At 39.2% G+C, this 13,287-nt stretch overlaps 1 protein-coding gene across 1 annotated transcript; it reads left to right on the top strand.

Annotated features, from left to right (window-relative positions):
• Positions 1 to 6,055: 6,055 nt before the first annotated feature.
• nucks1a (nuclear casein kinase and cyclin-dependent kinase substrate 1a) lies at positions 6,056 to 12,369 on the top strand. The gene is made up of 8 exons (XM_033966535.2): positions 6,056 to 6,333; positions 7,671 to 7,720; positions 7,910 to 8,000; positions 9,387 to 9,433; positions 9,510 to 9,668; positions 10,244 to 10,393; positions 10,461 to 10,613; positions 11,115 to 12,369. Exons 1-8 carry the CDS (start codon positions 6,317 to 6,319, stop codon positions 11,366 to 11,368), a joined length of 921 nt encoding a protein of 306 aa, XP_033822426.1. The 5' UTR covers positions 6,056 to 6,316; the 3' UTR covers positions 11,369 to 12,369.
• The last annotated feature ends 918 nt before the right edge of the window (positions 12,370 to 13,287 follow it).

The following is a 13,287-nucleotide window of genomic DNA, read 5'->3' as shown; positions in this document are numbered from 1 at the left end:
TTGGTGCAAAGCGAACTGATTTTTAAGGTGGCGCTACTGAGCCGTTTTTCATTATTTTTTCTCCTGGTCTTCACTCAAAATTAGATCTCACTAAACTCTAATTTTTGGTACCACTTACTTGTCTATACGTTATTGTTTACTGATTGATTTTTGCAATTTTTTTACTCAAAGTTGTACAAATAAAATAGGGCTCTTGCATGAATTCGTACACGTTTATGCCCAACTCTTAAAAACACAAGATTTAATTTAAATTGTTAAAGTTGTATTTCATTTTTAATAGAGAGACACCCATAATAAACTAATAACTATTGAATGTTTTGATATAAAATACATAAAATCAAGTTATTCCATTTATAAAACCACGACTAACCAGTTAACTCTACATGATTTTTTCATTTAAAATATCAAAATCCTGCAAGTCCATGAGCCCATTTCAAAGTAGCTTTAAAAAACAAAACAGCCAAGAGTTTTAAGCACATGTTTTTATGTGAAACTATGTGTGCAGAAGCAGCGTAAAAATGCTGTGATTACAGGAAAATGTATGTGATTTGGGCTTAGAGGTTTGAGGGACTGCTGTGAGCCACCTTAGATTGACATTTAAGTGCCACACCGCAGGGCTGTTTGTCGCTGCATTAGCCCCTTATTTTACATAAATCACCAGTTTGACGGTTGCAGCGATGCCTTCTATCTTTCCCTCACACGCCTTGTATTTGTTGCTCTACTTATCTAGTGCGTCGCCCCCAGCTACTCATCTGAAAACGGAGCGAGCAAAATGAAGGGAATGAACGTCCAAAGTGGAGGAGGTTGATATGTAAGAACAATCATTGCTCCAGGAGGCAGAGATAAGTCTTTTGAACAGAGAGCGTCATTTCTGGAAGTTCTTAACCCCAATGCCTTTTTTCTCTGTGCGTTTGACAATTCGCAACATCAGTGGGATTTTGGCACAAAGAGTTTGCCGAGAGAGTGTCACCGACAGGTCAGGAGACATTTGAATCCCCCTTCACACTACTGCAGTGCAGACTCAATAGAACAGGCTCCCACCTCCACATGAAAGATGATCTACAGCAAGGAGAAACATCTGGACCTGCAGTGCCATCCTCAGGACACACGGGGAATGACACTGTTATGTCAGACAGGATTCTAATAAAAAGCTCTAAGGTGCCCGGGCAGCAAAAAACACACACTTTGGAGGAACTGTCTGGTCAGGAAAGTGCTTTAGATATCTGCATTATATTAATCCAATGCATTATCATAACATTATATTAGGTGGATGTATAATAACATAATTAATAAAAAAATAATAATAAATACAACTACATGATCAGCAAGATGGCCTGGTGACTCGCAGCCTCCCGAGCTTGTCTCTGCAGAGTTTGCATGTTTCTCATGTCTGGGTGGGTTTCCTCTGTGCACTTTGGTTCTTCCATCAACCTTAAACAATAGATCATTTTGTCCAGCTACAGTCACGACCAGGCCTAACCTGGGTCTCAGTGCCCTCTGCTCCTGACACGTTACTGACACGTGAGTGACATGCTGGTCGCCTCAGAAGCGTTAAAGGGTGGGTCAAATGCAGAGGACACATTTCTCTATGGGGACACAAAGTGTAGCTTAACCTTAAAGAAAATGACATGATACAAGAGTTGTTGATGAAACTAACCACTGAATAGGAGTTCAAACCGTTAAACCATATTAGGTCTTTTTTTTTATACTTATCATTTTAAAATACGCAATAAAGTATTTAATATGAGAATGTATTTGTTATATATATATATTTTATACAAAGGTGAATTTGTATTTGTCAAGGAAAGAGGACATAATGCTTTTTCTAAGTCGTCTAGATCAAGATTTGCCATTTTGTTCATTGTAAATGACGGTGAATTGGACTCCGCTGCTGCCGGACTCGGAGCCGGACTCGGAGCCGGACTCGGAGCCGGACTCGGAGCCGGACTCGGAGCCGGACTCGGAGCCGGACTCGGAGCCGGACTCGGAGCCGGACTCAGGTTGCTCTTCTTTTCCTTAATTTGGTCGGTGTGGCATCTCTTAGTTGGATGATGATTTGTGGCAGTCGTATCCAAATACACTGCCACAAGGCACATTTCATCAAATGTAAATCAAACAGCTCAAAGGTGGTGGTGGCGGCGGTGTTGGTGGCGGCGTTGGTGGTGTTGGTGGAGATTCTCAGTGCCATTCTTGAGTGTTGTGTGTTTAATGACACAAACTAATATTAAAGTGATTGAATATTAATATACAAATATTATCATTCAACATGACAACAGCCGAGTCCAATGGAAAAGGTAGATTCAGGATGTGATTATTGATGTCATAAGTGTTCAGAGTTTATTGTTACAGCAACAAACAAAAGTGATCACCTCATAAATCCCCCATGAACCCCAGGCAAATGAGCTGTAGTATATAATAAGAAATATAAGACATTGTCATAATTACATACGGTTCATTTACAAATTATTGATAGTTGATAGTTAATTTAAAGTGGTTGTAATGTCTAAAATGTCTAAAATCTAATATATCTGAATATTTACATTTAATTATTTACAAATATTTCATTTAGACAGTATCCAGGGTCCATTGATTTGAAATTCAAAACTGCTGGTCCAACTTCTACAGCCTGTAAACCCCGTAAAGAAAACATAACATTTACCTGCTACACTACTGAACTTCAAAGATGAGCATAAAAGAGGCACTGTCACATCAGACTGTTCCAGTCCCTATCGGACGTCCAGACTCCAGAACAGTTTCTACCTTGAATGTTGCTCTACACAAACATAAAAAAGCATTTGACAGAAACCTTTTTCAGTCGCAACCTCCATAATAACAACTGTTGACATTTGTGACACCCAACACAAAAAACAGGCTTCCAAAGTGATAAAATAGCCTTATTTCTAGTTTATTTTTGTTTATTTTAGGACATAGGCTTAGGTGTATTAATGTGGTAGGCTAACAAATACCAGTCTTTATCTATTGTACCACTGCATTTGGTGTAAAGAATATTTAACACTGTACGATCTTCCCATAACATCTGGGGACTCTGTGAAATCATGATAACTATGGGGTTTGACTACTCATTTCACTCAAACATTGTTACCATCCAGAATACACACTTCTTCAATACTTCATGAGGATTTGAGTCTCCCGTGTGAGTCACCGGTGAATCTCCCTGTTTTGAGGTGGGTGGATCAGAGACACACATGGTCCGTCCACATCAAAACAAATATGATTGCTAACGGAAAAAAAAGAAAGGGGGAAAAAATATCACAAGGGACTGAAAAACACTAAACTAAACTGTTAATCTGAGGTGAACTAAATGTTATTTTGTTTGTAAATGATCGATGCCCAATGAGCTCCTTTCACAAACGTCACTGAAATCTGAGTCGGCCGAGCTCAAGACGTGACAGAAGGATAATAGTCTCGATTTGCCAGACAAGTTGTTTTCATTAGATTTAAGATGTTGTTAAATCCTTTTCCTATATATTGGTGGTGATGTTTTTAATTTGACTTTGTTGGGCATTGGCTGCAGATGTGACAGAAAAGGCAAAGTGAAGTTAAATAAAGGCACTGCTCTGTTAGATGCTTTGTTTATTCAAATTAGACTTTAATCTGATCTCAACTTTAACACAATCTGACCATAAAGAACTGTTTTAGAAAAGGTGAGCACCAGCCACTCAAAGTATCAATATGTATGCACTAATAATATGAAAAAAAAAACATGAAAAACTGTCAATAATTATGTAGGGTACTTAAGTCTAATGCAAAGTCTTTGGGAAATTGCCTCAGTGCTTCAATTTTAAGTATATAGACCTTTTACTTACCGCATAAATGTTTGTTAATTTTACTAAAATCCTATTAAAGAATATATTTTAATGGTTCAAATTTAAAGGAGAAACATATAGGTTAAATTAGCACATTATTGGTCATTGCCTTTTAACCAGTATTTTTAGGATGAAAATATAATTCTAAAATGTTCAGAGAATCCAGCCATATTCTTTCATAGTTGTATGGTTCCCTCTACTGGCATTAAGAAAATTCATTCCTGACCATTACCCAGGGTTATGGCTGCAACAAGGACTTAAGAGACGGGAATAATACTTTACCTGAACTAAAAAAAAGGTGTTTTCACGTTACAGATTATACACTTTATGTTCACTCAGAGGTTTCTGAGCCAGTTGACATTAATTAGACTGTGTACCTTTCTGAAACATGTCCAGCGCTGCAGACTGAAGATCTCCTGAATTCCTGAATACAGAGCAAATGAAGATCAGCTCCTGCAGCTCAGGAAAGGTGAGAGTCAGTGTCTGCGTTTCCATAGCAACATATCTGCTCCTCACAAAAGTCCTGAACACAGAGACGAGACACATGCATCTTTACATCGCCTGCCCTGCTCAGTGTGAACAGTGACTTTACGTGTGACTACCTTTTAAGGCAAGTACGGCTGTGATGGTTAATTTTAACGATCGTGACTAGTCGACTTTTAAAATAATAATGATAATATTGTGATCATTGCCATTATTTTCTGGATAGTGATCAAAGTTATTTTGAACTATATTATACACCATATTAGAGTCATTTTACAGAAAAGATGTGGCGTTTTGCCTCCCAGGTTGAAATAACCACGTGCATATGGACTGACAATATTAAGCTGCAATATCACATTTAGAGTCCCATGGTCAGTGGTGTATTTGTTTAGCAACACACGTTTCACATTTAGTTAGTCTGGTAAATAAAACTCTTATTTCAAATTCCTAAACATAACCTTTCTTTGTCCCCAGATAAGAATTCATAAACATGTTCAAATCAAAAATTACTTTCCTAAAAACATGTGTAACTATTATTTATCCTTAATTAGAAAAACATTAGTTTGTTGTCATCTGGTGTTGTCAATATGATTATCCAATCAGAAAGCAGAATGAGTTTCTTAAGTCTAGTGTAAACAGCAAAATGGTCTGATTTCTTTCTGATGATTACTCACATAAGATTTTTCAGTTTGCATGTCATTTAAATAATGTTAAAGGTCCAGAAATTAGAAAACAATCAGATTTTGGTTTGCATGTAAACAGCCAGTGTGGAGGAAGTTACTCAAGTTTACTAATTATTCATACATTAAAATATAATATAGGCTTATTGTATTATGTAGTTAATGCCTCAAGAAAGCTACATTAATTGGACAGTACTGTAATATAATATAAATTCATCAAATATGTGCTTTTATGTTTTATTGAAGAATGAAATGCTGCTTATCACTGCCTTTGAAGTGGTTACACAACACCCAGCAGGTTTTTACTACGCTATTGTATAAATATTGAGTATTTTCTTACATTTAATGAGGGCTTAATTAGGCCTACTAAAGTATGTTTACAGTAATCTTTAGAACCACTTTGCTCCTTAAACATGTCATAATAACCCCAAACTCTCTTGTCTGCACACTGGAGAAAGGCCACACTGCTCATGAATCACTAAACTGAAATAATGAAAGGTCAATCTGCATCATTTGATCTTGAACTTGGTTATTAGAATTGCTGCTAAATTGCCTAATCTAAAGTCTTAGACAGCAAAAATCCAATATATTGATGATCCCTCGTGTTTTCCAGCTGCATGTTTATCCCTGATCTCTGTAGTCTTACCTCACAGTCTCACAGTTGGCTGGTACCTGCCTCTGCTGCAGTACTCAGGTGAAGCAGCATGCTTGTTAGCCAAACCACTTATACCTCGTCCTAAGAATCACATTGTTTCATGAAATTTAACACATGTGCATTTGCTTTTTCCTTCTTTACACTTGCAATGTTGCGTTGTGATGACGGGGGACTCCTTTGAATGAATGTTCGTATCCAACCTGAGGGCTTCTTTTTGTTTTCTTAACAGCTCTGTTTCAAACGAGCATGCTAATGGTGGAGGAGGACGATATGATGAAAAACGTTTTGACAGGCACCCGCGCTGTCCAATCAGATTCATTTCCGTTGTTCAAACCGACCAATGGGAAGAGCGCAGCGCGTGGATGCTCCTGTCACGGCTCAGCAGGGGGCGGGTCTTGAGTGGAAGGATCCTCCCTCCTCAAGGCCGCGGGGTTTGGTTGCACGCAGGCTGCAGTTTCAGTTTGTTTTATTCACCATTTTGAGTAGCTGAAGGTAAAAAATAAGAAAAACTGAAGAGCAAGTCGCTGTTTTGTTTTCAGCCGCAAGCCCGGACGCTGGAGTAGGACGTCGCCCTCGCTCCCCTCGGTGTTTTGCAGAACGGAAATTTATTAGCTTTCTCGTGCTTTTTCTTCTCTTTCTTACATCCCCAACCTCTACAGTATTCCTGCAAAATGTCAAGACCAGTGAGGTAGGTGTGCTAAACGCGTGCTCCAGTGTGCGGGCTGACACAGACACACTGCTCCCCCATGCTCTACGTGCACGGCTCGATCGGGCTTCATTTCAACCCTGCGAGCGTGTTTATTCATGAAAAAATAACGCAAATGTGCCCCTGTGTGAGCTGTATTCCTCTAACATGGATCCCAGGCAGCGGTGTGGACTGTTCGCCATGTCTCAGCCCGCCGCGGCTCGTGCTAACTGTTTTTTTCCCCCTCAACCGTTAGCTTGTTTTTGTCGGCCAAACGGAAAATCAGTTGGTGTGAATTTACCCAGCTGCTTTATATGTGTCGCTAACAGTCTCTTCATGTGTTTCCCTCTCGCTGAGAATGAGAATATGGCTACCCATTCATCCAAGCTCGAAATGCTAATGCTTCAAAAAAAAAAAAAAAAAAAAAAAGACGAGGAGGTGGCGGCGGTTGGCCCTGGCGTTTGAGCTTGTTGCCGCGCAGACTGAGCATGGCAGACGTTAGCTTATTTCTCGCTGTGTTTTCAGTGCTTTTAAACGTACATTTCGGTGAAAACAAATCATAGTAAACGTGGTGTAGTTTGGGAAAAGCTCCAGCGGGTAAACTTGGGGCGAACGGGTGTAGATTTTCACTGCTGGTTATAAATTAGCGTTAGCGGTTGATGTCAGAGGGAGGCGGGGAGTCGCGCGCGTGGCCACACCCCCCTCCCTCCTCGTAGAGTCTCGCGCCTGGCCACGCCCCCCCTCCCTTCAAAGAGCCCCGCTGTGATTCGTACGTGAGGCGTTTCTACTGCGCGTACACAACACTTTCTCCACTGTTTCTGGCTTTTTTGTCAGGGAACATGCGCAAAATCATTAATCTTACAAAAGAAAAAGTTGATTTGTAACAGATTGAGCCGCTGCTGCTTTCCATGTGCACGTGAACACACTTTAAAAACATATTTAATTTCATTACAGTTACATTATAAGACAGTTCATCAATAAATGTCCACATGTCCAATACAGTATGTTTCCTACAGTCCATACCAGTTATGTGCAGATTATACAAAGACTCTTTTTGTATTTGGATTGCAATCTGTCCAGAAATTAACAAGCAAACCTAAAATATACCATTGTTTGGATTCAAACTGCATTACCCAAACCCAGCAGTGTTTCTTCTGTGAGTTATGTTAATAAATAAAGGCTGCACATAGGCCTGCGGGTCTAAATCCTGACATAACTTGCAGGGTTGTATAATTGCATGCTATTTTCACTCAGGTTGTATGTTTATTTATTATTTTTATGTACTGTCTTCCAATAATTATCACTTTAAAATAAATATATGAATGGTTTTGTTTTTGCAGGAACAGAAAAGTGGTGAACTACTCACAATTCAATGAGTCTGACGGAGAAGGTAAGGTTCAGTGTCGTAGGAGACAATAAATCATCATTTTACAGTTGTAAAATATAAAAAAAGGGTCATTAGAATAGTCTTTTGTAATTATTATGTGTGTGGTTATAATGCTATTAACTCAATGTGTTCTTAGTTTTGGGGGAGACATCTCAGGCTTTTAGGTGAACTGTACCCTGTCTATTGTCATAGATGAGGAATATGGCGGTGACAAGCCTAAGAAGGTGCGCTCAGCCCCACGGGAGCCCAAGCACAAGCGCTCAAAGAACTCACAGGAAGAAAGGTGAGACGTGAACTCTGGTGCACAACACATGAATGTGACAGTGATTAAGAATTATATGATAAAAGAAAAATCAAAGATAAAATCAAATCTGGCTCTACATTTTTTTTTGTCTTCAAGAGGTAAAGTTATGGGCTTTTTTCTAAATGTTCACACTTCACTGTGTGGTTAAATCCAGCTGCCATTCTCTCAGAGCCGTACAGAGCCTGACCAATAGGAGTGTGTGGGGAAAAAGTGTCTGAGCAGAGCGACGTTAAATGAGACATAGTGAGATTGAGATATGACAGTACCACCAAAGATTTTTATCGCCATGTCACCCGGCCCTATTGCACAATTGAATTTGAATTGATTGAACATTTTTATTTATATTTTATTATTTGTCCAATCAAGGACCAATGATGTAGTGGAACAACCTTTATATTAATACTGTGCTAGAATAACTTTTGTGAATGAGTAAGAATCTGAGGTGTGTTCATGCACTACCTTCACATGCATCAGTAAAATGAAATGCTCGATTTCCAAAATCCATGTTAACACATGACTCCAGTGGCAGTGTTTGTTATTGAAATACTCAGATTACTACTGCTCCCAACAAATATTGTGTGACATAGTGACATTATTTTGACAAAGGCCTGTCATGATAACACATTTTTAAGCATGATATATTGTTACAGAGAAATACCTTGATAAACAATATTACCTATTTTATGCCACTCACACAAAGAAGGATAATCCCAGTAAACCAGTTTTAAAATATACAATACCATTAAAAGGGATGAGTTACAATAAATAAATAGCATGGAGTATAAATTAGCCATAAAAGTTTCTTATTCAATCCTCTACAGCTCAAATTGTGTCGTTTTACTACAAAAATCTCCCCATTCTTGCAAAAGAAAAGCCCCACTATGAATATATTGTTCCGGCTTTCATCTATTGAGCGCTAAGTCGATAAAGTAATTATTCTAACAGGCCTAGTGTCTCAAATAATGATCTCTCCACAAACCTGCTGTGTGTGTCATTGGAGTAAAAGCTGCCATAGCTTTTTAACTTTTTACTCCCACAGAATCATGCAGGTGATTGCATGATGACGATTGTCACTCCCAATAGTTTTTAGTTAGTTATTTATATGTAGTTATAAAACTTCATAAGTTAGCAGCTTTTATTAGTTACCAAGTTATAATGTTAAATTACTAGAATGAATGTCTCTTAGCCCACTTGGCCTGCGTTTAAATTGGGATAAAGGTGATCTGACCAGTTTATGGAAAAATCTGACTTTAATCGGACAAGTGTGCAGGTAAACGTAGTGAGTGTGAATGAAGAGTGTGAATGTCATTGACTGCTGTAGTAATCCTGCTGGAGAGTCTAATTGATCTGAATTCTAATTACCAGTGAGGATTCTGACGATAAGCTTTCCAAAGACAAAAATGATTCTGCCGGTAAGTGTGACAACTAGAGAGCAAGTTTGCAAACAAACCTGTCAGCATCATTCAATAATTATGGCTATTATTACAGAGGATTTTGGCAGCGAGGAGGAAGATAATGACTTTGGAGAGGAAGAGGAGGATGAGGATGGGGGAAGTGACTATGAAGAAAAAAAAGGGAAAAAGGGGAAGAAACCAAAACCGGAGAAAGTCAGCAAGAGGACTCCCAAGAGAAAACGAGCCGCCGCAGGTATTTACACTCAGAATCACTTACACTGTACTTGCCAAAGTCTGTTTAATACAGACTGTGCTGCAGACTCCCTGTGTATGTCACAAAAAGTGAGTATTACATTGAGTATTTCCTCTGCACAATAAAAATAAAGGTACTGATCATCTCCAGGTGATTTTAGTAAAATACGAGAGGCCAACATGTTCTGTGTATATGTAAACAAATACATTCACCACCTCTAATTTGAGTGACCAACATCATCTCAAAGCATGAAGGTTCCGGGCTTGATTCTCTTCTTAGTGGCATCTTTCTGTGTGGACTTTGCATGTTCTCTCTGTTTAGGTTTTTTTTCTTTTTAGCTACTACAGTTTCTCCCATTAACCAGAAATATGCACATTATTCCTCCAGTTTGGGGCTCCTGAGAACCCCTGCTAAAGATGTGGTCTCTTTTTATAAAGGATAATGTAATGTCATGTAATTTTGCTGATAAACTTAAAGTTCCTCATATTAACTTGTGTCAGCTAGAGCATATTGAGGGTCAGTATTACAAAGTTCATGTAACTGTTAATGTCATAGTTTGATCTGTGTGTTCCCAGATGACAGTGATGATGATCGGGATGTGAGTCGAAAGCGCACAGTGCGCCAGGCCGCCTCCAAGGCAGTGTCAAAACAGAGGGAGATCCTCCTGGGAGATGGAGGCAGTGAGGACGAGGAGCATGAAGAACAAGAGGAATCTTATCTGGACCGTGAGTAACAATAATCTGTAGACAGTAAACTGTCTGCTGGTAAACTCACAAGTGCTTTGTGATGCAGAGGACGAGTCGGGCAGTGACGAAGACTTTATGGTGGAGGATGATGATGACAGCGACTATGGTCACTCAAAAAAGAAGGGCAAGAAGGTCATTCGACAGGGACGGACAAACAGAAAGGAAAAGAAATCCCCCAAACCCCGGCTAAAGGCAACGGGTAAGGCCTTTTCCCCACTGAGGATCAGAAACCAGATGAACACAAATGCGTAGGTTGAATTGAGACCATTGTTTTGTTTTAAGCAAAACTCATTTATCAGTTCAGTTGAATAAGCTTAAAGTCTGTGCATATCTAGTGATTATTTATGCATTTTGCAGCACACTTAACAGTGTCATGAGCTTGATCCCCTTTTCATCAGTTTGATCCCACTCTTCACCCCCATTTCAGACTTAATCAGTCCTCACTGATGCCACCCAAACCAGACAGACTGCTGCTGTAACCAGTCATTTCATATATTCACATTTGAGAAAACAACTTCTGTATGCAAGAAACTTTTGACTTTGACATTTACTTATTGATGTTCTCCTACCCGTTTTGACTGAAACACAGAGAAGTGTGTTGTTGGTCTCCTGTCATTGTTGGGACTCAAATGTCATTCTTAATTTCTTTTTAAAAAGTTATTTTTTAGTTATTGGTGGTTCTACCTGTTTGTTCCCACAGTGACCCCCAGTCCAGCCAAAGGCAAGGGGAAGGGTCGTCCCAGCACCAAGGCCCTGGAGAAGAGCTCGCCCAAAGAGGAGGAAGAGGAGCCTGAAAGCCCAGTGGAGGAGGAAGAGGAAGAAGTAGAGAAGAAGGAAAGCTCCCCTGCTCCCAAGAAGACGAAGGAGACCACTGGAGGAGAGGAGGAGGAGGAAGAGGAGGGGGAGGAGGAGGAGGATGGCTCAGAGGAGGAGGCGCCCTCTGGAGAAGACTAAAACATGCGTCTTCTCCACTTTCTCTTCTGTTGCTCTGCATTTAGAGTTTTATTTTGTTTTTGTTTTTTCTTCTGCTGGTGGCCTGGCGCAATGGTTTGGACTTCTTACTTTTTGTTTGTCAGCTTGTTGTCAGTGCACCACTGTTGCCCAGCCAAGGGTCTATCCTTCAGGATCCTTCAGAAACGTGCTCATATCCTGAGGTGAGGAGACACTACATTTGAATTTTTCCCCCCAGTCTAATAAGTAAGCATCCGTCCTGTTTTTTCACCTGATCAAGCTTTTGCTTGTTAAAATGGTCATTTGTGATTAGCGACGCCCACGGCACTGCATGCTCTTTTTCCATTTCTCTTTTTAACTTGACGTCATGTTTTAACAGGAAAGCATATCTTTCAAACAATTTGAGATAGTGTTTTTTTTGGTTTTTTTCCCCCTCTTTTTAAATGCTCATGATGTGTATTCTTGTTCCACTCGTTTCATGGGTGTACCACATAAGAAATGTTTTGATATGTATTGTGCGACCATGAATTGGAAGGTGTGTTCATACTTGGACGACAGTGTGGCTAACCTTCACTGCTATGTGCTTCTTTAAAACTTTTATGTAGCTGCTCTTTGTAAAACGGTTCAAGTTTTGGCCTTTTGAACTAACGTAAGCTTAAACTGGGCTTTTAAATGATGTATCAGGCTACTGTAATCACCCTTCATCTCATATGGCATCTTAGCAATCAACTCGTTGTGCCAGGTGACCCTTTTTTCTTTTTCTTTTCTTTTTTTTTTTTTTTTTTTTTTTTTTTTTTTTTTTTTTTTTTTTTTTGTTTTACCTTTTTTGGTAAGTGCAAGTAAGAGATGTGATTTTCTTTATTATATTTTTGTTTTCTTTCTTTTTTTAGTCCAAAATGATTGTCATTTTCTCCTGTTCATTGTTCTAATTCTCTATTCAGATTTTTTTGTAATGTTTGTTTAAGAAAAGAAATAAAATGTATCTTGATTTTAAAGAAAAAGAAGACCCTATCCAATCTTTTCCAATGACCTTTGCGTGGAGGGGACTGGGCCCTTCTTCTACTTTCCTCTCTCCCTGTACAAAACCATTCTCTTGCCCATGTCCAGTAATTCCATTTAGACATAGTTCACACAATCCAATAGTAGTGTAGGGTTTTTGACGGCCATCTTACTTCAACCCAAAAGCCAGCTATAGACATTTTTCTAATCATGTCTTGATTTTGCTTTTGTAGTGGCTCTGCTGTTGTCTGTGGAGGCCTAAGAATGTCACATGTCCTGTTTTGGTCATAATTAACTCAAATCACTTTAAAACTCCTGAAGCCATAAAAGGATCTCAAAACTAGTGATTTGGAGATCAGGTCTCTTTATGATGTCTGATGTCAAAGCAAAAAACATACTTGGATATTGTGATTTTGGGTAAAGTAATTTGAAAGAATGTTCATAGCCTCTGCAGTGCCAAGACTTGATACTGTAGATGCAACTGACTGGGGTCATGTACAGAACGACCTTGAGGCAACTCTTTGGTTTACAAGCACATTTGATTGTTTTCTGCCTCTTGTTGGAACCAGCCAATTTAGTATCAAATCTTATGGTCCGGAAATTCGCGGTCAAGTACATATATTTTTGCTTTCAGTGACTGGATAAAGATGAGCAGTGGTGACTTCATTCACTGGAAAGGATCTCCACTCATCCATTTTACTTTTTGATTTGTTTTCTGTGTACCTTCATTGTACTGGCATTGTATTTGTAAGCCTTGTGATTCCTGCAGGAGACACAACCGAGTTCTCTGTAATTCATTTGAATAAGGAACTCTTGAATACACTTGCATGTCGTGGAAATGGTGCGAAGCAATGATGATTATGATGCTGGTAATGGCAATATTGTGGTCTTTCAAAACCGTATTAATGATGTTGATAATGTTT

This window comes from Periophthalmus magnuspinnatus, chromosome 5 (assembly GCF_009829125.3).
Source record: "Periophthalmus magnuspinnatus isolate fPerMag1 chromosome 5, fPerMag1.2.pri, whole genome shotgun sequence".
NCBI lineage: Eukaryota > Metazoa > Chordata > Actinopteri > Gobiiformes > Gobiidae > Periophthalmus > Periophthalmus magnuspinnatus.
Note: the sequence above shows the minus strand (reverse complement) of the source record. Positions and strands in the feature narration are given on the sequence as shown.

Coding starts and splice junctions, on each gene's coding strand:
- nucks1a (XM_033966535.2), top strand. Junction 9,669..10,243: donor GAGAAAACGAGCCGCCGCAG/GTATTTACACTC, acceptor GTGTGTTCCCAG/ATGACAGTGATGATGATCGG. Junction 10,394..10,460: donor AGAGGAATCTTATCTGGACC/GTGAGTAACAAT, acceptor TTTGTGATGCAG/AGGACGAGTCGGGCAGTGAC.